The sequence below is a fragment of the Rana temporaria genome, chromosome 3, assembly GCF_905171775.1.
Source record: "Rana temporaria chromosome 3, aRanTem1.1, whole genome shotgun sequence".
Lineage (NCBI taxonomy): Eukaryota > Metazoa > Chordata > Amphibia > Anura > Ranidae > Rana > Rana temporaria.
In genome coordinates this window covers 218408146-218434294 of record NC_053491.1, presented here as the reverse complement: position 1 = coordinate 218434294, position 26149 = coordinate 218408146, and the positions used below count along the sequence as shown (strand labels likewise).

At 41.1% G+C, this 26149-nt stretch overlaps 1 protein-coding gene across 1 annotated transcript in view; it reads right to left on the bottom strand.

Annotated features, from left to right (window-relative positions):
* The window catches only part of TXNRD1 (thioredoxin reductase 1), a 58668-nt gene extending 32764 nt beyond the window's left edge, over nucleotides 1–25904 (bottom strand). The window contains exons 1-7 of the mRNA XM_040344262.1: nucleotides 25644–25904; nucleotides 9918–10040; nucleotides 9765–9837; nucleotides 8854–8973; nucleotides 5914–6056; nucleotides 3028–3143; nucleotides 852–1077 (exon numbers count right to left, since the gene is read on the bottom strand). Of these exons, the coding sequence (XP_040200196.1) occupies nucleotides 852–1077; nucleotides 3028–3143; nucleotides 5914–6056; nucleotides 8854–8973; nucleotides 9765–9837; nucleotides 9918–10040; nucleotides 25644–25889 (1047 nt within the window). The 5' untranslated portion in view covers nucleotides 25890–25904. The remainder of the gene's footprint in view (nucleotides 1–851; nucleotides 1078–3027; nucleotides 3144–5913; nucleotides 6057–8853; nucleotides 8974–9764; nucleotides 9838–9917; nucleotides 10041–25643) is intronic.
* Between the last annotated feature and the right edge of the window lie 245 nt (nucleotides 25905–26149).

Below are 26149 nucleotides of genomic sequence, written 5' to 3'. Positions count from 1 at the left end.
ATTGTTAAAGGCACAGAAATACTCAATTTAGTTAAAACAAATGGTGAAAAATAAGAATATAATGCATTATATTTTACCATGTGAACATTAAAATTTGCATAATAAAACATCTAATTGGGTGAAAAAAAAGATATACAGAGACAAAGAGGGAAAGAGAAAAAGAGAACAAAAACAAAAAAAATCTAAAACAAAAAACACAGGGCTGGGCATTTCAAACAAAACATATAAATTGTAAACAGAGATTGATTACCTAGAATGAAATTCATATATCTAATATTCAGTAAATTCAGAGACATATACCAGTGATTATATCCAAATATTGACTTTTGCTGTAAATGTGTAGCATGGCCTTGAATCCTCTACCTTTTAAGTTTCCTTATTAGTCAATCAGGCATTATTAAATGACCAATAGGAAGGTTTGGACTGTGGAAGAAGGCACGGTACAGTCACATAATTTAGCTGTGTATAGCTCTGAAACTACATATTCTGACATGAGGTTTTCTCCAAGGGTGCCCACTGATTATGCCACTTTTATTATAGGCTCAGATTAAATTGCCCAGGTTTGTGAAATGATAAGTTTAAAGGCCTGAGTTGAAGGACTTAAGGCTTGTGTCTATGCCATCAGTTTGAGATGCTCTGAGATCATTTGGAATTCCTGATCATTTGGTGATCAACAATTGACCTCCTTCTAACCAGCATTCCCATATACGTGTTTGGAAATGCAAAACCAATTTAACATAAATAAAAGCCCATCAGCACCTTAAAAGTATAATTACAGTTTTGACAGTTCATACACAAAAAGATACGATATCTTTACAGCTGTTGTACAAAGTTAAGAATTTGGAAGGTACCTTTGTAGGCACATGTTCTTTAATGAACTTGACTCCATGCTCTTCCATGTGTTCGCCAATTTTATTAGCCATTTCCTGGTCAAAACCTCTTAACAGAATGGAGCGCACCATTACAGTGACATCCAGACCAAGTCCTGCTAGAAACCCAGCACATTCTAATGCCACATAGGAGGCACCAACCACCAGAGTCTTTCCTGGGCAGTATGGCAAAGAAAAGAGGTCATCGCTGAAATTAAACAGAAACAGAAAAGATTATTGTTGTATAATGTAAAAGAAAAAAATGCAAAACTAAATGTTCACCTGAGAAGATTTTGCAATCCCATTAAAACTTAGGGTTAATATCAACAATGTAATTTTCCCATGTAAAATGGAGTAGAAAAGGAGTATGCCGCTTACAGACGGTCGTTTTTTGTGATGAAAAAAAAACGATGTTTTAAATCATGAAATAAAACGACGTTTTTGAAACATCATTTTCAAAAACGACATTGCCTACACACCATCGTTTTTTCACAATGCTCTAGCAAAGCGAGGTTACGTTTCACCACTTTTTTCCATTGAAACTAGCTTCTGGGCATGCGCGGGTTTAAAAACGTCGTTTTAAACGTCGTTTCTTGGTACACACGGTCTGTGAAACAAAAAACGACGTTTTGAAAAACGACACAAAAAATTCGAGCATGTTCGAATTTTTTTTTGTAGTTTTTCAGAAGACATAAAACGACGTTTTCCCCCACACACGATCATTTTAAATGACGTTTTCAAAAACGTCGTTTTTTTTCATCACAAAAAACGACCGTCTGTATGCGGCATTAGAACCTCTTTAAAGTTTGAATGGCTGTCTGTCGCCCCTGCTGGAATGACTTGCCCTGTTTGTTTTAGTGATCATTGTTATTGAGAGTGAGACAGGAAGTAAAGAGAAAACCAAAATGTTATGCCACGTACACATGACCGTTATTCATGTCATGGGAAAAAAACAACGTTTTTCTCGACGTGATTCCTCTCAAGCCTGCCTTGCATACACACGATCGTGATAAAAAATGCTCGAGCAAAGCGCGATGACGTACAACACGTACGACGGCACTATAAAGGGGAAGTTCCATTCGAATGGCACCACCCTTTGGGCTGATTATGCAAATTTACCTTCTCATAACTTGCTTCTGAGCATGTGCGTTTTTTTCCCCGTCGTTAAAGCCCACACACGACCGTTTTTCATGATGAGAAAAACGACAACGTGAAAAACGACGAGAAAAAATAGAGCAGGTTCTAAATTTTTAATGGCCATTTTTCTCATCATGAAAAAAGCTCTGGAGCCTACACACGACCGCTTTTCACGACCCATTTAAAAAATTAAATTTTTCTCGTCATGAAAAACGTTCGTGTGTACGCGGCATTACAGTTGTCACCAGAACAAGAAATCAGGGCAAATGTTGTTCCAGTAAAAACTGCTTAAGAGGTGAATTCCCTTCACTTTGGAGAGATTTCTATTGCGTCTCCAGCACAGAGAGTGAAATAAATCTCTTCAGCAAGACACAGACAGCAAAAAATATACTGTCAGGGTTTTTAACCTTTTCTGATTCCATCTGAAATAAAATAAAATAAACATTTGGCTACACATATACTGCTTTATGACCATATTTAAGGTCCTATTGTATACACAAGTTATATATTATTATTTATGTATGGACAACCATACAAATACCATAAGAATGCCACAAGATCTTCCCTTCCCCCATTAGGGTGACCACATTTCCAAACTACCATTCAGGGACACCCTCCCTTCCCAAAAATCAGCTTGTGCTATAACGAATCACAGCACAGTGATTGGACACAAGAGGCAGGATTTATGATTTCTCCAATCACACACAGGGGGCGGGATTGTGCTCCTCCAGGCATTCCCGGCCAGGGCAAGTACTGTCAGTGAGTAAAGTGGTGATGTGGCAGCCTTTTTTGGGGGCATCAGATTGGCCTGGGGGGTGTCTGTGTCAGTTTCATTCCGGGACACTGTATTGTCCTGGAAAGAATGTGCCCGAGACAGACCTGCAAAATGCGGGACTGTCCTGGACAATCCAGAACATGTGGTCACCCTAACCCCCCCATATTTTATATATCAAGTATTGCTCAGTACACGTTGGATCACAATTTTTTTTACAAAACAAACAATAATGATCTACGTTGGTACCTGGTAATACAGTATTCTTTGTCTCCAGGTATTCCAGGGTAGCGTGGCCTTTCTCCTGTAGCTATGAGAAATGTCTTTGCAGTATAAGATTTCACGCTTCCTTTTGGATTTGTTGACTGCAGAACAAAATTTACATTTTAAGGAAAACGCAAAATACATATTAAAAAGAGACCTGTCATCACATAAACATGAATGCTGCCATTGCTTAAAGCGGGGGTTCACCCTTAGAGGGCACTTTTTCCCCTTAGCTTCCTGCTCGTTTTCTCTAGGGGAATCGGCAATTTGTTTTAAAATATGTGCAGTACTTACCCGTTTACGAGATGCATCCTCTCCGTCGCTTCCGGGTATGGGCTGCGGGAATGGGCGTTCCTTCTTGATTGACAGTCTTCCGAGAGGCTTCCGACGGTCGCATCCATCGCGTCACGATTTTCCGAAAGAAGCCGAACGTCGGTGCGCAGGCGCAGTATACAGCCGCACCGACGTTCGGCTTCTTTCGGCTACGAGTGACGCGATGGATGCGACCGTCGGAAGCCTGTCAATCAAGAAGGAACGCCCGCTCCCGAAGACCCATACCCGGAAGCGACGGAAGAAGATGCAGCTCGAAAACGGGTAAGTACTGCTCATATTTTAATACAAATAGCCGATTCCCCTAGACCGAACGAGCAGGAATCTAAGGGGAGAAAAAAATTTTTTTTAGAAATGGGTGAACTCCCGCTTTAATTTCTTTTCTGCATATGGGTCAGTGAATGAATGTATTAAAGTAGGAGGGTCAGCACGACAGCCAAGCAACAAGCATTTTCATAAAGAGCAGTGTGACAGTGTTAGGCCCTGCTACTACATGAGAAAGGTAAAATAGGGTTCACACTAATGCAGAGTGCGGGGGTCTGGAGTATTGTGTCTAAGCGGAGAAGACCTGCAGGCTGTGGGAGTGGGCAGGTGTGCACACTCTTTATAAGCAAGGGCCAGACCATAGCTCAGGGCTCCTGCCAGCAGGCAGGTATGTGCTACATTCAGGAGAATCCCATTAGGAAAGGTGCTCTACTCAGGAGACAGCACTCCATGTTGAAGGAGAAATTCCTTACCCCACAGGATTGAAAGACTCAGGTTAGCTAAGCGAGTCTGGAGGACTGGGAGAACTAAAGGGGAAAATCTCGATGTACTGTAAAGGACTTTGCTTTTCCTTTAGTTCGCGTAAAAAAAAAACTGAGCCGAATTCCCCAATATCACAGCAGTCAGTAAGGGTGGAATGTATTTTTTTTTCATGACAAGTTTTCTTTAACTACTTGCCGACCAGCCGCCGTCATTATATTGCGGTAGGTCGGCAAGATCCCATGAACCATCATAGCTGTACGTCGGTCCCTTTAAGTGCGAAAGCAGGCTGCCCGCTGCATCACGGGGGTACAGCTGGTCGCGATGACCGCCAGCCGTGAGCGATCGCGGGCACGAGTGGCAGAAAAGGGACGTAAACACACAAATCCCTGTTCTGTTCTGTGAGGTGAAACAGATCGTAAGTTCCTAATAGATCTGTAATTTCCTCTAGGTCAGCCCCCTCCCCCCACAGTTAGAAACACACCTAGGGAACACAATTAGCTCCTTTATCGCTCCCTAGTGTTAAGCTCTTCCCTGCCAGTGACATTTTTACAGTGATCAGTGCATTTTTATAGCACTGATCACTGTATAAATGCCAATGGTCCCAAAAGTGTCCAATGTGTCTGCCCGGTCATTGAGCAGCCAATTCTTCCGTGGCTAAAGTGGTTAAGCTGTGCAAAAAAAACTTGATGGTCAGACATGTAAGCATAATCCAAGCATCTAACAATGTCTTATTACAGTTTCAACCCTAATCAGGAAGCCTTCCGTTACATAAGTATTCCTGTTTACAATGTGAGAATAGGTAGTGGGGAGGCACAGCACTTACACACGGCCGAGGAACTCGACGTGCCAAACACATCGAGTTCCTCGGCCAGTTCAGCCCTGAAGCCGCCAAGGAGCTCGGCGGCCCGAGAGCTCCCATAGAACAACGAGGAAATAGAGAACATGTTCTCTATTTCCTCGTCGAGCTCCTCGTCGGCTTCCTCGGCCGAAAGTGTACACACGACCAGTTTCCTCGGCAGAATTCAGCCAGAAACTCGGTCGGAAGCTGAATTCTGCCGAGGAAACTGGTCGTGTGTACGGGGCCTCACACTATCATGACTTTTCTCTGTAAAGACAATATTCAACAGGCAAGGAAATCTACCATATCCAATTGCTTCTTCTCCTAAAATATGTTGGCTGGGAATGTTGCTCACACACATGAGATCATCTCTTAATCCAGACATGATACTATCATTCCATGTCCATAGGCACCTTTCCAATGCCTAAAAACAGTTTCATGACAGAATAGCACATGTCTTCAACAGAGAAAAGGACAGTATTAATTATTATGTTTAGTAGATTGAGGAACGTTTAGATACGCTGCTTTTTTTTTGCTTCATCACCATTGGGGAGATTTCCTCTGACTTTCTTTCCCATTGACATATTACAATGGCTATAGGCAGGAGAATGTCGTAGTTCAGAATGTATGATTAGACCTTTTCCTGACAAATCTTACGCCTGGCAGTAATCAGAAATGCCTGGTGTTAACTGTTCATCTCTACTTTACCAGCAAAATTAACAGGACATCAAATTAAACAATCCAACACACTCATCTGATGATGATGCCTATGCCTGTTTTCTGTATTAAACCAAAATGACAATCTATGTACCCTACACTGGGTGAATAATTCACAGTAACACTGAAGACAATCATATTGTGTGATAATCTCTACCTTTATATGGCATGACGTAAGTCATCGCCATATGTAGTAATACAGCCTAATCTATCTATAAAAAGCAAGTCAAATTCAATACCTTAATTTTGTGTGCTTCCACAAACTCTCCAAAACCATTTTCATATTGCACGTTGTTTTGTATGAGTGACACCCTGTAGTTCCAGTTCAGAGAGCGAATCTGGGTCTGGATTGACTTTGTCATCATCTCCCAATTGTGTTGCACTGGTAATAGAAAGCAAAATAGACATTTTATATTGTATAAACAGCTAGTTAAATACTCAGAAATCCAAAGTAAATCAAAATGAAACTCTAGAAAGGTGCGGTACATTTTTAGTAAATCGTAATTAGGATTATTACTAGAAAGTTTATCTGTGATTATTTTTTTTTTTTATTTGAATCCAATTTAATTGCTTGCTGTGCCATAATTTTTAAAGATATAGGATTGTAAATGTTTCCACTATTGGTGCTCTCTATGTCAGACAGTGCAATCAGCAGTTTTGCTAAATCGCTGCTGACTAATGACTGCACAATGAATAACAGGATGCAATTCTATTGCTTTTAGTGAGTCAATGTGATTCTTAGCTGACTTATAGACCAGATACAAAACAGCAACTGCTAAGAGGGACAGCATGCAAATATGGCTTTAAAGGCAAACAGTTATCAGTGGGACAGGAAGGCAGAAAGTAATAATAACCTCTTTTTTCCCCCCACTGTAGAAAGTTCCCATCACTTCCAGTGGCAGCCGTTCCATTAGGGGCACATGGGGCGCGGCCCCCTAATCCATGTGTCCCCTGCCCCTAATCTACATGCAGGGTGCTGGACGCATGTATTTCAATGTTGTTGTTTTTTAAGCACATGACTAGAGCCCGAGGCTCTAATTGGCTTCAAAAAACGGTGGGCTCAGGTTGCACCCTGTTGTGTGATAATAGCAAATTAATATTCGCTATTGTCTTCCTAATTCTTCTCTTGGCCAATCAGGAAGTGGGTCCTTAGACCCAAATGGCCAGGGAGTCTTAGAAACTCCCTGCCAGTCAGGTCTTAGGACCCACTTCCTGTTCGGCCAGGGGGAGAAGCAATGCCTGTAACAGTAGGGGCTGCCTGGGAAAGAGTAGACGGAGCAGACAAACAGGAGCCGGTGTGGAGAGCAGGAAGCCAGTGTAGATGAGTGGGAGCCGATGTGGAGATCAGGGAGCCGGTGCAGAGAGCGGGGAGCAGTGTGAGTATCTACCAAGGCCGGACTGTGCACCTGGGGGAGGGGTGGTGGTGGCAGTATGTTCGGGGGGGGGGGGGGCACCCTCAAAATATTGAGCACCAGCCGCCACTGATTACTTCCTAAGCTAACAGGTAGCAAAGGGAAATCTTTCCAATAGACCTGGAAGCGGTTCAACCCTTCTCCAAAAGTTGGAGTTTAAAGTAATCATTAATTTTATTATGTTTAACTCAATACATTTTGCTGAAAAATGTTTTACATTTTTAAAAAGGTAACTTTAATGCCTTGTACACACGATAGGAATTTCTGATGGACTTAAATCTGATGGAATCCATCAGTCTTGCATTCACACTGTCAGACAAAATTCCGACCGTACAAAACGCGGTGACGTAAAACACTACGACGAGCCGAGAAAAATTAAGTTCAATGCTTCCGAGTCATGCGCCGACTTGATTCTGAGCATGCGTAGAAATTTTCTTCGATGGAGTTCCACACAGACGATCGGAATTTCCCATAGGATTTTATTACTCTGATGGAAAAAAATCCTATGGGTCCACACACGATAGGAATTTCTGATGAAAAATTCCATCAGACAGTTTTCATCAGAAATTCCTATGGTGTGTACAAGGCATGAAACATTTTACATAAATATTTGTTATTTATCATTGGCAGCCAGCCAAAGGCTGGCACATTTGAAGCTAAGGCCCCTTTCACATTGACACGTTTTCAGGCAGTTTAGTGCTAAAAATAGCGCTGCTATACCGCCGGAAAAAATTGTGTCCTGCAGTCTTCAGTGTGAAAGCCCAAAGGCTTTCACACTGAAGCGGTGCACTAGCAGGATCGCTCCAAAAGTCCTGCTAGCCGCATCTTTGGAGCGGTATGGGAGCAGGGTGTTTACCGCTCCTATGCCGCTCCTTCCCATTGAAATCAATGGAAAACCATGGTAATACCGCCGGCAATGCGCCTTGGCAGAGGCGCATTGCCGCCGGTATTAACCCTTTTTCGGCCGCTAGCGGGGGTTAAAACCGCAACCACTAGCGGCCGAATATCGCAGTTAATACAAAGGTATAGCGCTGCTAAAAATCTCCCCGATATTCCGTCACTGCACCTCCCCTGCCCCGTGTGAAAGGGGCCTAACTACTAGTTTATGAATACACCTGAACAGCAGAAAATCAAACTACACGCATGACAGGGAGACATTCCCTTTCACTCTTTTGTTCCAGAGATAGAAATATCTTAACTTCACAAAGGCAGAAAAAGCAAGTGGGTTGTGCTGTCCTATCTGATTAGAAAGCTTGCATCCTCTGCAAACTATGGGTCATGGGAAGCTCCCTGTGAATAATACTATAATTGTTTAACATGAATTTAAATTATAACCATTTAAATTGTAACCAACTCAGTAGCACTGATGAAAGTGCAGTGACCCAAAGCAACCGAACATATTTGTATTTATTAAAGGCAAATCAGAAAAAAAAATATTCTTGGCTTATGGGTTACTGCATCTTGTTCCTTATCCTAACAAATTGTGGTTTATAAGCAGTAGACATTTTAAAACAATGAGTATATCATTTTTTTTACATGATTGCCTCTTTACTACAATAGAAAATACATACTTATCATAGATTCACAGTAATGATGTTAACAAATTCAACACTTCTGTGTTTTATTGGCACCAGGAATGACTGGGCATTCAGCTACTGGCATTTAAATGAATCCCTTCCCTCTCATCATGTTGTGCGGCCTCACTATGAGTAAGTGGAGCCAAGAGAATAAGTGCTGTTTAGGAACACTGCTTTATTAATGACATACCATTATCTTCAATTTGCCAGCCATATTTGTTTGAATCTTTCAAAGCCTGTCTCAGTAGGGCTGCTTGATGCATTAGCTTCTTGGGAATGCAGCCCACATTTACGCATGTGCCTCCAAGACCTATAAAAAGAGAAATTACATTACTGCAATGCAAAATGAAGGCAGATGGTTATTTATTAAGAAATAAAAAACATCAGGAGCTTGTGCAAACTTATAACATGGTGCAGTGAGCAAAGGTATAGTGGAATCCTGCATATTTGTAAACTGTTATGTATAATTGTATGATAACAGGTGGACCTGTTTTTATGAACTCTGAAGTGAACCACAAATAGAAATGGGCCTGTGCTATTGTAATGCTAACATCCTAGCTATTAGGAATCGATTTATCAGTGTTTTTACATAGGATTCACACAACTTTCATCCAGGATTTACACATTTTTCTGAATTAGTCAAATGTGTGAACCTTGTGTGAAAACATTTATAATTACTTCCCTAAGTTTCCTCTGAACTCTTAGGCCTCGTACACACGACCGAGTTTCTTGGCAAAAACCAGCAAGAAACTTGCTGGGAGATATTTTTTTGCAGAGGAAACCGGTCGTGTGTACATTTTCGTCAATGAAACTGTCGAGAAACTCGACGAGCCAAAAAAAAAGCATGTTCTCTATTTCCTTGACGGGAATGGAGAAAATTGGCTTGTCGAGTTTCTTGACGGCTTCACAAGGAACTCAACGAGCAAAACGATGTGTTTCGCCCGTTGAGTTTCTCGGTCGTGTGTACGAGGCCTCATTTGTTGTGTAATTTTTATTATAAGTTTTCTAGCTGCCCCTAGTAGATACATTTGGAAAATTATTTGGAACACTACAGATAAACTTAGAAGGCATATTATTAGCATATAGTCCTTTCCATCTTACCCCATTTGGTTCCTACGGGAGATGGGGTAACGTAATCCAGCACCAACACTTTCTTGCCATACTTTGCAGCCTCCTAAGAAACAACAAATGTAAGCTTTTTTAGTGTTCTCCTTCCACTGAATATCTATACAAATATATTTTTGATCTTTTCACCTTAGAAGCTGCTAGACCTCCAGAGCCTCCACCAATAACAATGAGGTCAAAATCATAGGTATCCGCTTTGGGTTTATCTTCCTTATCTTCCAGCAGTTTCTGGAAAAGACCATCCTTAGACAACTGAAATATAAATAATTATAGCTCTAGTTAGTGTAGTTATACTTTGTCAAAAATCTGAAAACATCATTAAAGGAAAGGTATTACTTCCTCTTGACTATGCTTATTAAAACTTATGTATACCAGAATTATTGGTGAAGCATGCACGTGTAAAGCATATGTAAAGCATGCATGGGTGTCCAAATACAGTAGAAAATATAGCATTACCTATATCAACCTTTCTTTGAAATTCAACTTCAGGCAATAAGGTTTTTATATGCGTATCAGACCCTTTCTTAGAGATTGTACAGTCCTGACAGCAAACATAAAGCTTCTCACCAATAAGTGCTCGTGGCAACAGAATGGAATAACAAAGTTGATAACACTTTCACAAATTCTTTATTGAGAAAAATCTTTGTTACATCATTTGATTCACCCACTTGGGGCAGGTTCCCTTTCTCATGCAAACTCTCCATTTTGGAGATCTCACCTCATTTCCAGTCACAGGAAGAACAGGAAGACACAGACAGTAATAATAACTTTCGGTTTCACTCCTTACTGTGTCCCAAAACTTAAAAAAAACAGGGGAGAATTCCTATCATAGTTTAGCTTGGGTTGAATTTTTGAGTTATGATTATTTTTATAAGTATCAATCAAGAGAATCAGTTCATTTTTTGTCATTATTTGACAAGGCAGCTAATGTGCTGTCAGCTATGGCAATCTGTTTACACCTACAGGTATCAGGTAGGTACCAAAAGAGTCCAGTGCTCTTAAGCACCAGACTACTTTGAAGAGCTGTAACCTTTTGCTCTTAAGCTACCCACTAATGATGAAGGTGATTTGAGTAAGTATCACAATGGTAATACTATATGGATACTAGCATGCATGCTTGGTGTGTCATGCTAATAGCATCAAGAAGAGATGTGTAAACTATAAAAAAAAAAAAAAAAAAAACTCACAGTGGCAAACTTGTGTGAAAAACTAAGAATGTAAAGTAGAAAGATTCACTACTTCAACCAGAAATATGTGCAAAGTTATAGTTATTGATGAGTGTTGCTGTGGAAATAGCCCTCTTGTCAATGTTTGCACAGGTGAAATCATCCCGATGGGGCAACAGTCACCAATAAAAACAAATGTTCTAATTCTTCCCCACAATCTTCAGAATAATATACTGTATAGCAGCAGTGTACATATTAATTAACAAATGAGATGCCTGCCTAGTACTTAATAATATGTCACAAAACAGTTAATTATATTAGTCACACTAACGTGATCAGATGGGCTCACAATATATGCAAGGAAGCATGAATTTATTATCTGACTCATTCATATTCCGGTTTTGCTTTTTTTTAAGCTGCCACATGTTGGAAAATCCCAGCACCTTACGCATCACTTTGCGGACTGAAGAAACCTCTCCTGCTTTTTTAGGTGTGTCAGCAGTATGACTGTACGTCTCAGAAATAAGCTTGCATGTTCTTTTATTACAGATATGCTAATCAACTTATCAGTACCATCTTTCTTTAGAGCATTCACGTGATCATCAAATGACGATTGTTATTAAAATGTCTATTTGCAAGTACTGACGTTTGGTATAAACATGTGTTAATGTTATCTATAGAGGTGAGCAACTTGGCTGACTGGTTTGCTTTAATTATAAAATATAGCTATTCTGGGCTTATCTAATTTGCCTTTTGTTAAATGGAACAGTAATATCTGAGAAAAAATTGTTAGCATGCTGTTAATACAGACATACTGTAGCTGTAACAACCATTCTCATATACTATACTGTAATTAGTAGTTCTTCCACTAGTTGGCAGCGTTTAATGCTTGTATAATATATTGTAATATAGTCTACATGGTTTCTGTTGTCTCCAATAAAATAGAAAAACACAACTATGTGTCTAGCACCATTTCACTGGTAAGAGTCATATCTACAACAGCTTTCCATCGAATAGCAGTGTCCTGTATATAGTAGTTTTAAACCATTCTTGGAGGTCATTTAGTTTGCTAAATTGCTGTTTATTATACACAGCGATTTAGTTTGCTAAATCACTGTGTATAATAAACAATTACTCTGGGCTGATTTACTAAAAGTGACAATGGTGGACCATGGCTGTGTAACATGTTTTGGAATGATTTCTTTTAGTCTCCTCCAGAGGTGTATGTGAAAGGGTGATATCACATGAGCACAATTAGAAAACAATGCCATCCTGCCATTTGTGTATGTGTGCTGTGGGGCAGGGAATGGCCTGGCCTACAGCTGGTTGGATTTAAAAAAACACAATTAAATCGGTTGGATAAAGATGACTTCAAAGGACACCCAAGCTCATCTCTGGAATGTACCAATGCCAAAATAAAAAAGAGAAAACTGTATACCTCCCTGACACTAAATTGTCAAGTCACCCTAAGGCCCCGTACACACGTCCGAGAAACTCGACGGGCAAAACACATCGTTTTGCTCGTCGAGTTGCTTGTGAAGCCGCCGAGGATCTCGGCGAGCCAAGTTTCCTCATTGACTAACGAGAAAATAGAGAACATGTTCTCTATTTGGCTCGACTAGTTCCTCGTCGGTTTCCTCGGCCAAAAGTGTACACACGACCGGGTTTCTCGTCAGAATACGGCTCCGATCGAGTTTCTGGCTGAATTCTGCCGAGAAACTCGGTCGTGTGTACGGGGCCTTACAGGTCCAACACACACTGATGATATGGCTCATGTGAGCCCACTCTTTTATGGAAAGGGGTTCAGCTATTTCTTTAAATTATTGACTCTTGTGGCTCAGCTGACCAGGGGCATAGACTATGCACTGCATTACAGGTTGTTCCTTATTTTTGTAAGCGAACCTGTAAACTATTCAGCAAAATGTTTCCAATTCACAAACTTTGCAAATCCCAAGGAATTGCCATAAAGCCATTCGTAATTGGGGGGCCCGAACCACATCCCTAACCCACATATGTCTGTTCTTCGATGTCTGTCCAGCGTAGTCTTCATCAATCAATGTCTGTCAAGCCTTGTACACACACTCGGTTTGCAAGAACCAGCAAGAAAACTGTTGGCAGAGCTTTCTTGCCGAGTATACCGAGTGTGTGTGTGAGGCTTTCAGGTGTCTCGTCAAGAAAACTGCCTAAAATCTTGACGAGAAAAAAAGAGAACCTGCTCTCTATTTTCTCGTCGTGATTCTCGTGATTCCCGAGGCCTCGTACACACGACCGAGGAACTCGTCGTAAATTAAATATTGTTTTCCTCGACGAGTTCCTTGTCAGGCTTGTCGAGAATCTTGACAAGCTTTCTTTGCGTACACACTGTCAAGACAAAATCTCGTCGTTCTCAAACGCGGTGACGTTCAACATGTACAACGGCACTATAAAGGGGAAGTTCGATTCCACTAGCGCCACCCTTGGGGCTGCTTTTACTAATCTCATGTTACTGCGTGTTAAGTAAAAGTTTGGTGAGAGACGATTCAGTCTGTTACAGCATGACGAATGTGCTATCTCCATTACGAACGCTACTTTTACCGAAGGTGCACTCCCGTCTCATAGTTTATTCTGAGCATGCGCGGGTTTCTAAGCAAGCATACACACGAACGTGTTCCTCATCCTAAACCAGCCCGACGAGAAACACAACGAGGAAATTGAGACTCCCAGACGAGGAAAAAGAGAACTTGTTCTCTTTTTTGCTCGTCGAGATCCACAACAGTTTTCTCAACGAAAAACATACACACAACCGTTTTCCTCAGCAAAAAAGCTCTGCCACCAAGTTTCTTGATGGATTCTGTTGAGGAAAACGGTCGTGTGTATGAGGCCTCACTCTCCACCAGCTTTACTCTACCTCAGGTAGGTATGCGTGTAAAATAAAATGGAACCAAAAATAGTGCTCTCTGTATAGAACTGTTAACAAAACCCCTCCAAGAATAAACTCACATCAAACAAGCACCCCAAGTGCTATGTGAATAACATTATAAAGACTAATTTATTAAAAAGCTCCTTAATGGGTAAACACACAATAAAATAACAATGTAAACAGCATTGAAAAGACATAGGTAACAGCGTCCACAGCAAATGTAGCTCACCAACTCCACCTTGGTTCCTATACATCTTACGCTCCCAGTCAGAGCTTCATCAGTAGCTCCACCTGAGAACGTAACACTTATAGGAACTGAAGCAGAGCTGGTGAGCTACATTCACTTTGGATGCTGTTACCTATGTTTTTTTAATGCTGTTTACATACCACTAGGGGTGCTTTTTAATGTGAGTTTACCCATTGAGGAGCTTTTTGATAAACAAGTACTATAGAGAGAACACTATTTCTAATCCTATTTATTGTACATTGCAGTAAAGGTGGTGAAGAGACAGAGAAAAACAGGAGTTCCATTTCTCATGGCCATAGATGTCTAGATTGCCCATGGTAGAGCAATAAGCGCATTGAGACCTTAATTATATTGAGGTCAAATATGAAAGGTGAGCATATTGAATGCACAAGGGGTGCATGCATGTGTCACCTAGAGCAACTGAAGAGATTGTGAATTCAGCACATTGGTGATGGATTTTTATGGACACTTAGGAGGAGATTGTAGATGGGACTATGTTTTTTAGGCTATAATTATTTTATGTTAATTTGTGTGACTGCGCTGCATTTTATGTATTGCATACAACTGAAAGTGTTTTTTTGATATCTTTTTGTGCAAAGTGCAAAAAAATAAAAAAATAGCTGTTCATCTAGCCAGCTGATAACTTCCTGTGGGCTATGCCTCTGGACTGATATCACTGTTCCTAGCTATCTCCGTGAACTGCAAAACACCTTCCCCTGTTATGGAGTGTGATCAAAGAAAACCAATGCAGCTACCACATCAAAGGACCCTAAGCTGCAAAACTATCAATTTTTTGTTCTTGGATTTAGATATGTTTTAAAGGCAATATGATTCACAGAGCAATTTGTTTATCTTTATATATTCACTTTGCTTACAGCCTCATGCATTTATATTGCAAACAAACTTTCCTGTGGATCTTAATGGTACATTATTCCATATATAATGAAGACCTCTGTCCTGTGTCTGTCATGGTAACAAAATCTCCATTGTCCAGTATAAGGCCTCGTACACACGGCCGAGGAACTCGACGTGCCAAACACATCGAGTTCCTCGGCCAGTTCAGCACTGAAGCCGCCGAGGAGCTCGGCGGGACGAGAGCTCCCATAGAACAACGAGGAAATAGAGAACATGTTCTCTATTTCCTCGTCGGCTTCCTCGGCCGAAAGTGTACACACGGCTGGGTTTCTCGGCAGAATTCAGACAGAAACTCGGTCGGAAGCTGAATTCTGCAGAGGAAACTGGTCGTGTGTACGGGGCCTAACACTGGTACATCTCTGTACTATTTTACAGTGCTGGCAATTTCTGATCTATGACATTAAAAATGACTAATAAGTAGATGTTATATGTAAATATTCAGGCTTTACTAGTATGATTTTATTTATCCTATTCAACATCCACAAAGTATGAATGTTTGGTGTACTGTGCTAGAACATAGGTAAACATAAGCTGGCCATACACAAATCATTTCAGCCAGTTCAACAGGTGACAGTCCAAGCTTGACAGAAGTTGATCGCTTGATATTTTAACCACTTCAGTACCGGGCACTTTCATCCCCATCCTGCTCAGGCCAATTTTCAGCTTTCAGTGCTGTTGCACTCCGCTGATCCCTGCTGACGGACCTGTCACAGCCCCGCTCTCCTCTATGGGGAGATCGGATGAAAACAGACCGCCTGTAATTTTTCATCCGATCCAACAGATGGATGGAAAATGGGATCACCATTAGGCCGGGTTCACACTGGTCCAACAAACACCCCGACATTGGGAGCTCATGTTGCATAAGTGTGAAAATCAATGTTTCCCTATGAGAGCCATCCTAACTGGTCCGACTTTGAAAATGCTCCCTGTACTACTTTGGTCCGACTTTGATCCTACTTCAGCCCATTGAATATCATTGAAGTCGGACCAAAGTAGGAGCCTTGTCCTTACCATCCGGCTTTTGACATCCGACATGATGATTACAACAGCAGTAAAAGGATTTTATCTCACACTGGGATTGTTTTGATAGGTCAAAGGACAAGTCAGACTGTCACAAAGTCGCATCAAAGTAGTATCCTGTTCATGAAAGTCGGATGGATGTCGGACCAATGTAGGATCGATGTAGGACTGATGTAGCAGAGCAAAGTAAGATGAAAGTCGTATGACTGTTGTGTCGTATCATTGTGAACCCAGCCTTAGAGTTGCCACCTCATGCCTTTAAACACATGAATTACACAGGTTCTGAGGCTAATTAGGGTGGTAATTAAACTCACTTGGTGCCTTATCTGCATTATATCAGCCTCAGAACCTGTGTAATTCATATGTGTTCGGGTTAAAAGGGATGAGGTGGTAACCCAAGTCACCATCCATCTGGATTTCACGGACAGGATCTAATCTGGATAGCAGCGGGTGTCAGCAGACATGTCACCACTGACATCCGCCGCTCCATATGAGTTAATAAAGGTTCCCATAAGGTCCGCCTGAAAAACTGACAGACGGACCTGATCGGAAAGCCCATGTGAAAGGGGCCTTATGCTGCGTACACACGGTCGGACTTCTGACCTGGCAAAACTCTGTCTGAATTTCCGATGGAAAAATAGAGAACCTGCTCCCTATCTAAAGTTTTTCCGACTGAAAAAGTCAGATGAGGCAGACACACGGTCAGAATATCCGATGGAAAGCTCCCATCTGACTTTTTCCATCGGGACACAGAGCCTTTGTCTTTACATAATGGGTTAAGGGTCACCAGCGGTGATTGGACACTGGCACAACCAATCGAAGACAGTTCCCCTCCATATAATCCCTCCCATCAGGGAAGCACCTCAGTTTTGTAGCAAGCAATAAGGTTCCTATAAGAAGGGGGGGACCTCTATGTCCCGTGGTGTACTCCAAGAAAAGGATTTTACAGGTAAGCTGTTTTTAAAATCCTATTTTCTTTCTTGTACACCATGGGACAAAGAGCCTTTGTCTTTACATAATGTGACATCCCAGAGCAATGCTCCATATGAAGAGTGGGAGACAAAGATCAGGCAGGCAGGCCGCCATGGACCAGAAGCTTTATTCCGAAGGCGGCATTCTCCTGTCCTTTTACGTCCACTCAATAAAATCTGGAAAATGTGTGGACTGAGGACCAAGTTGCAGCTTTGCAGATCTGAGCCAACAAAGTCAACAAAGCCTGGTGGTGCACTGCCTATGAAGCACTTTTTGCCCTGGTAGAGTGCGCCTTAACCGAAAAAGGAGGAGTCTTCTTCTTTAAACCATAGGCTTGAATAATTGTCTGTCGAATCCACCTGGAGATAGTGGATATTGATGCTGCTTGTCCCTTCTTGGGGCCATCTGGCAAAATAAACAAAACATCTGTTTTACGTATCTGAGCGGTTGCCTACAGATACGCCTTTACTGCTCTCACTAGATCCAGAGAGTGCAATAATTTTTTCTCCGCTGTCTGCGCATCTGGAAAAAAAGAAGGCAGAACAATGTCCTGATTTAAATGAAAAGCCGACACCACCTTAGGTAAAAAAGCAGGATGGGGTCGTAGTACAATTTTGTCCCTGTGACGAATTAAATAAGGCTCTTTATGAGAAAGAGCTGCAAATTCAGATACTCTTCTAGCCGAAGAGATAGCAATAAAAAAAGGTCAATTTCCTGCTTAAAAGAATCAGCAGAATCTGGCAATTGGGTTCAAAAGGTTGCTTCTGCAACACTGAAAATACCAAATTCAAATCCCATGGGCACAAGGGAGACTTGATTGGTGGATTGGTCCGCAGTACCCCCTGAATGAAATCCCGAACTAGGGAATGAGATGCTAATGGTCTTTGAAAGAAGACTGATTGTCAGGTCACCTGTGGCCAGGTGACAAGTGCACCCCGTTGGGGTCAGGGATGCACCACTGGGTAGTGAACCCTATAGCCGACTGCTGCAAACAGAGAGGAAGTGTGAACCCAAGATCATGCAGGGCGCGGAGTCTAAGACCCAGCTTTGTGTTCACCAGAGCCTCTAGTGGTGAGGATGGCCTTCGCCGCAGCTGGATCCAGGTCATGACCCCTGGGATCCCCTAAGTCACCCTCTGCAGAGAGAGAGGGGAAGCAGCAAGCAGGACAATGGTAGTAATGGGTAAGCCGAGGTCAGGGCAACAGGCAGACTAGGGTAACCGAGGGACAGGCAAAAGGGCAAGGGCACAGGCAAACAGGAGAAGTCAGGGACGAGCCAAAAACGGTACACAGGAAGGTAATCGTAGCACACTGCAGACAGGAACTTAAGCAAACAACACTGTTGAACAGCAAAGCAGACTAGCAGTGCAGTGGTTAATATAGGCTTCCTGGGATGGCCTAGGGTTGAGCAATACAGGGAGGAAGGTGATAAAAGACAGTCAGAAGGAGGGTCAGGCCTCTAAAGAACACATGAAGATCAGGTAAGCTGCCAGACGTTATTGCATATCCATGACACTGATATAGCCGATATTTGACCCTTAATAGTACTAAGGGCTAATTTCATATCCACTCCTAGCTGGCAAAAGGCGAGAATCCTACTTACCTTTAGACACTGGCGAAAAAACGGAGGTGCTTCCCTGATGGGAGGGGTTATATGGAGGGGAACTGTCTTCAATTGGTTGTGCCAGTGCCGAATCACCGCTGGTGACCCTTAACCCATTATGTAAAGACAAAGGATCTGTGTCCCGTGGTGTACGAGAAAGAAATGTATTCTTCCAGTAAGTAAAAAATGGAAGAGAGTATCTGGTTGAATGTTATGCATAATACAGTTCTTTCAGATGATTTGAAAACTGTAGTGGACTGTTAATAACAAATGTTAACATAATTAGGTTATTGCTAGCAGCAGTAAGTAGTAGTAAAAGAGTTAAGAGTAAAAGAATATAGAGTAAAAGTGCAGTAAAAGAGTAAAGAATAAACGTCTACCTCAGCATCTTGGACAAGAATTAACTTTGGGCAAAGAATAGAACGCATAGATTTAAAACAGAGGTAGGATTTTTCATTGCAACCATACTGCATTTCCTGTTATCTATACTTAGCTTTATTGGTAAACCTATTTTACACTTCACTGCAATCAGGGCATATTGTTTGTGATACATTTAAGTAATCTGTTATGCCTGTCAGGTGCTGCAAATTTAAAGTAATTACTTTGGATGATGCCAAAGAATACACAAACAAATAAGATTACAGCCATTACAACTTACTTTGCTTTGAATGTCTAGCCTTCACTCAAGAAACTACTTGTGCAGCACATCGGTAAATTGTTATATTACGGTGAATATATAATAAGGAGAATGAAAAATGTATGTGCTCTCCATAGCAACCAATGCGATTTTAGTAGTCATTTTCCACTAAAGGAGGTTAGAAAATATAATTTTGATGGCTGGAATCTAATTTTACTGACTGTTTCCTGAGACATGGCTTTCCACTGAATTCAGTTATTGTGGCCTTAATGTATTGCAAGGCTTAAAGCTAAAGATAGCAAAATGGTGGTAGAGTAAATTAAAACATGATAATATATTGGTTTAACAATAAACTTGACCTGTCTATTTAAAATGTTGTATGTTCCATTGTATAGGGCCTGTCCATTATATTGTATGTTCATATCAACCGGTTTTTAGCAGTTGCATTTCTAATTGCTACACACCCCAGTTTGATGACCTGACTTTTCTCTATTTTATTTAAGACAAGGCCACCAGCCTGTGATTGGACAATGAATAAATAGCAAGAAGACTGATAAATAAATATTTGTATATTGTAAGCATATGTACTTGCAGGACACCTAAATGGCTAAAAGTGCTACCCCTCCTTCTCCCAGTCTAGAGTGCTGCTATACAGAGGCTAACATCAAATCATATTTAGATACCTGTATTTATGATAGTTGCATTATTTTCTAGGGTAACAGGAGCAGATTAACTATTGTACTCCTATGACGGGACAGAGCTTCAACAATTGTATCCCACTTCGGTGTGTTTAAGGTAGGATAAAAAAGCAAAATTTGCACTATTGTCTCCCAACCCTACTACGGAGCCAAACAACAACTAACATATACAATTTGTGGTATTGCTACGATCGCAAGGAGCAGGAAAAGTTATTTTGGGTTGTTTTTGATGGAAAGTTATGGCAAGAGCAAGAAAGATATAGCTAAATTGCAAAAATTGGGCCATTTTTTTTTTAAAGGATAAGTAATTGTTTTGTAAAAACAATAATAAATGCACATTTTTTGCAGTTAAAAGAATTGTGGATTATTTTATTTTTTGTAGGAGCCTGGAAAACATAGCACCTGTGATCAGCAAATTGCATGTGCCATGCAAGACTCCTGCAGACAGTCAGTGTATGCTGACAGGAAGAATCAATTGACTACCAGAACGCTTAACAGCGCCCTTGTAGTTCATTGAGAACTACAAGCCGACAGCTGCAAAGACTGTCGTTACTTGTAGTTTTCACATTCTCAGAACTCTGTGAATAAATTACGTGGCAGATGCGTTTTTTTATAATTGTGACAGCGAGCACAGGGAGAAGATCCCCTGCTCGCTGTCACAGTAGGGGATCGAGCGGTGCAGGGGCCAGTGCTACAGTAACATGTTACATGTTATATCCTGAATATGGGTGTAACATGATAAGAAAGGTGAACTTATGCTTTCATAATAATAAAAAAAAATCAGGGGATATCTATTACAATTTACCACTAAATGAAAGCCCCATTTGTCCAGAAAACAAGGTATAATCTATCTGGATACACAAAGTAATTGGGATCATATGTACAGTTTTACTAACACATGTCAAGGTTGCAAAGTTGGGTCTGGTGTGTTTTATCCTCAGTCATGAAGGAGTTACTAATGCATATAGTTTTTCTTTTCTTTTTGCTATATACAAGTCTACAGACACTGAGTAAAGGGTCAAAAGTATAATAAATAAAACATCTTTCAAACTTAATTATCTGGTTCATAAAATTATATTTTGCTCCTGGTTTATACAGCCTATCTTACAGTGACAAAGAGGTGATTGACAATAGACGATGGTTGTTAGAAAACCATCAAATTAATGAAGAATCCCATGTGCAGGAATTATACTGAAACATTACACTGATCAGCAGAAAATATGCAAGCAAACAGCTTTTTATCTTTTACACTCAGAAAGGTAAATAACAGGATAAAGAGTGATCAAGCTCAAGAGGGTTTCCGTCTAACACAAGTGCCTTGAGGTTGCTTGTTAAAATTATTTTCAGATATTATCAAATTTCCAGTTTTGGAAATTGCACCTTGATTTCAAGTTACAGATTACCATAATCTAAAGAGGCAGCATGATGGCTAAACAGTTATTCCTGTAGCTTTGCAGCACTGAAGCCATGAGTCCAGCCAGGGACAGATTTAGACCTTGGGGGGCCTGGGGCACATTAGATTGGGGGGGGGGGGGGCTTTAATATAGAGTTGGTTTATATTCTCAATGGAAATCACAAATTTTCAAAACGCATGACACAATGTCATTCTTAGGTTAAACATGCTCACACAGACACACACAGTCCTAATGCTCTAACTGTGGTTGCTTGAGCTGCCATAAATTCATTTTTGAAAAAGAATACAATATACCAATCCCAAGTTTTACAGATGATGCCCAGCAAAATTAAAATTTCCCAAGATACATTTAATAATAGAAATTACGTTTTTCTTATTATGCATTTTCTATTATTTTGTTTTTATTTATTTTATTTTATTTTATGTATTTGTTATAATGTTATACATAATTTCTGTATTGAGGGGGGCCCCTTCGGTCAGGGGGGCTCAGGCAATAGTCCCCTTTGCCCCTGTATAAATCTGGCCCTGACTCCAGCTCCCTTATAGTGTATCTAAAGCCAATTTATTTTTTAGTTTTTAATTGAGAAGGGAAGGGTTGGAACCCTGATGCTTAACCTGGGCTCATGGACTACATGCCGTCCTTTGGCACTTTATTTCTTTCACACTTTCTTACTTTTTCTGTACTATCCATCACTTTTCTATGTTTATGTTTCTAACTAATACTAATAAAGACTAGCTGTTGGATTCACATAGGGCGGCGTATTTTTGAGGCGGCGGAGCGTATCGTATTTACGCTACGCCGCCGCAAGTCAGAGAGGCAAGTGCTGTATTCACAAAGCACTTGCCTCCTAAGTTACGGCGGCGTAGCATAAATGGGCCGGCCTAAGCGCGCCTAATTCAAATGAGGAAGAGGTGTGCGTGTTTTAGGGAAATTATGCATGACCCCACGTAAATGACGTTATCAACAAACGGCGCATGCGCCGTCCATGGACGTATCCCAGTGCGCATGCGTCGGAAAGAATGCCTAAGATACGTCGAACACTGCCTACGACGTGAACGTAACTTACGCACAGCCCTATTCGCGTACAACTTACACAAACAACTTAAAAAGATAGGCTTGTTCCGACGTCCATACCTTGCATGGGCTGCGCCACCTAGGGAGCAGCTTTATCTTTACGGCGGTGTATGTCTTACGTAAATGGCGTAACTAATTGCGACGGGCGCACGTACGTTCGAGAATCGGCGTATTTAGCTCATTTGCATATTCGTCGCGGAAAACAACGGAAGCGCCACCTAGCGGCCAGCGTAAATTTGCACCCTAAGATACGACTGCGTAGGAGACTTACGCTGCTCGTATCTTAGCCTAATTTAAGCGTATCTGGTTTCCAGAATACGCTTAAATTTACGACGGCGTAGATTCAGAGTTACGACGGCGTATCTACTGATACGCCGGCATAACACTCTCTGAACCTAGCTATAAGACTAACAAATATGCCTTTAAATAATTCTTATGGGGTTTGTATGGAGCACAAATGGGGAAGCATTGGTTTGTAAAGGGGTTGTAAAAGCAGTAAACTCTAGCATGTCATGTAATTTTTCTCCAGTCTATGACTGTCTCCTGAAACATATCCCAAGTCTTTGACAACCCATATTGCATGTCTTCCGTGTCTGACTACCTTCTGTAACAGGCTGCAGTCTCTGAGGCCTCGTACACACGACAGAGTTTCTCGGCAGAATTCGGCGAGAAACTCGGTCAGAGCCTGATTCTGCCGAGAAACTCTGTCGTCTGTACACTTTCGGCCCGAAGGAGCCGCCGAGGAACTCGTCGAGGAAATAGAGAACATGTTCTCTATTTCCTCGTTGTTCTATGGGAGCTCTCGGCCCGCCGAGCTCCTCGGTGGCTTCAGGGCTGAACTGGCCGAGGAACTCGGTGTGTTTGGCACGTCGAGTTCCTCGGCCGTGTGTACGGGGCCTGACAGATTTCTTTAGTATTAGATTCACTGATTAATATGTGCAGCCCTTTGGTGATTTTAGGGGCTACACTTGAATCCCCTTTAATCAAGTGAGTTAACCACCTCTAAATTAGAATCGCTGTCAGGTTTTTTATTGATAATTGTGTCTCTTTTGGGGATATTTCTCTGTTTGTTCTGGTGACCACTATCACTGGGAATGAAAGTGTGAGAACATCTAGAAATTTAAGGTGGTCAATGGAATAGGAATAAAAGTGAAATCTTTCAATAGGGATACCTAATCCAAACCACGTTGTATTATATCTCAAGGCAGGGAGTAAAGGCAAATCTCCACAATGTGAAACAGACAGCAACAAATCTTGACAGGTGTTTTAACCATTCCTTATTCCAGCGAAAACTCTAATGCCGTGTACACACGATCGTTTTTTTCCGATGAAAAAAGACAGATGGACTGTTTTCATCTTAAAAAACGATCGTGTGTGGATCCTATCTGACTTTTTTCCATCGGTGTAAAAAAATAGAACATGTTTTAAATTCTTCTGATGAAAAAAAATCCGATGGGAAATTCCGATCGTCTGTGTAGAATTCCGTCGGAGAAAAATCCATGCATGCTCAGAATCAAGTCGACACATGCTCGGAACCGGAAGCATTGAACTTCATTTTTCTAGGCTCGTCGTAGCGTTTTACGTCACCGCCTTTTGGACGGTCTGAATTTAGTCTGATAGTGTGTATGCAAGACTGATGAAAGTCAGCTTCATCGGAATTCCGACAGAAAATTCCATTGGATTTTATTCCATCGGAAATCCGATCGTGTGTACGCGGCATAAAAGTTTTTGCTTTAGATATATTTTAGGAGGCCCCTTCTACACAGCTTGTGCTTATTCTCCATGTTTTCTTCTGAGTGCTCTGGTTAGTTCCCACAACCCAAAATCTTACTGAAACATTAACTAGCATCTTTCCTAAAGTGCGAAGTAAAGTGAACATGTAACTCTTGTGAGACGTACAATGAATATTACGAAGATGCTATATAAATAAATATACCGGGTTAATTAATTTCAATGTAAGATGTATACTCCTCCCTGCCAACTACTCAATATTTATATAAACCCAGGCTCCTCCCTTTTAGAGGATGAGACATATACTGGTAATGATGCCACAAACACAATGCTCCCTCCTCATTAATATAAAACTTTTTAACTAACTATTGCTTACATTGCCTTTTCTTGTTAGCCCAGGGATGTTCCATGCGAGGAATGAATTTCCCGGGGGATGTCTAAATTAGAATTGTTATGTTTTCTGCACTTTTGGCAATCCAAATAAACAGATTTATAAAATAAAATGTGAAGTGATAGGAGTAAAGCTTTATATCTTACTTGCCTTATTAATGTGTCAATGCAATGCATAGGAGATATAGGGGCAGATCCAGGTACATCTGCGCCGGGCGCAGCGTATCTAAGATACGCTACGCCGCCGTAACGTATCTTTTTTAAATGGAATCCACAACGAATCCGCGCCATAAGTTACGGCGGCGTAGTGTATCTATCGCGGCGTAAGGGCGCGGAATTCAAATGGCTGTGATGGGGGCGTGTTTTATGTCAATACGTCGTGACCCGACGTAAACAAAGTTTTTTTTTCCCCTGGGGTATCCCAGTGCGCATGCTCGAAATTAAACCCGCCAATGCTTACGACGGTGACGTCATTCTACGCAAATTCCTATTCGCAAACGAATTACGCAAACGACATAAAAAATTCTAAATTGTAGGCGGGAAGGACGACCATACTTAACATTGAGTACGCCACCATATAGCAGCTTTAACTATACGCCGGGAAAAGCCTAACTCAAACGACGTACCAAAAAGCGCCGGCCGGCTTCATGGATCGTCGTAAATAGCTCATTTGCATACTCGACGCGGATTTAGACGGGAACGCCACCTAGTGGCCGCCGAAAAATTGCAGCTTAGATCCGACAGCGTACGAAGATGTACGCCTGTCGGATCGACCCGAGATGCTGTTGTATCTTGTTTTGAGGATTCAAAACAAAGATACGAAGCAGGAATTTTGAAATTACGCCGGCGTATCAGTAGATACACCGGCGTAATTTCTTTGTGGATCTGCCCCATAATATGGAATTCATATATATCGTCATATCAAATCAACATAAACACAATTTTTGAAAACAAATGTGACTGTGATAGATTTATAAGAGTTAACACGATTTTACATAAACTCTATTAAAATATAAATAACTGCCATACGAAGGCACAAATACAGATGTCTTTCAGTATGATAAATCTTACAAGGTAACGTAAACATACCTGAATAACTTGATCGTAGCCACCTATAAGTTTCTCCTTCACAAAAACGTTCGGTAAGGCCGTTTCCATGGTATATTCATAAAGTTCTTCTTCAAGTATCAGTCCTGAGTCTGTGAAGAAATCATAGGTGAGCACTACATTTATAAACTGACAGGATGAGCCAAACAGGGAGGGACATGGAACTTTCACAGCCTTATTATCATTTCCTTTCTTACACATCCAATGATTCCCCACCAAATGTGTCATCAGTCGTGACTTGCAAATTTCAAAAGATGCGAGGAAGATAGCTCAACTTTCAAAGGACTTAGCAGGGGATTGAAGATATATCCGAAGAGGAAGTTTTATATTAATGCTTAAATATTGGTGTATATATTACCAAACTGATTTTTCTTTCACTTTAACAAAAACATGGAATATCCCCACCTGAGCTAATGTTTACTGCTTATTCTTCTTATATTAGTCTTATAAGAAAGTAATGCAAAGTGTACAGTTCCTATAGTCTTAAA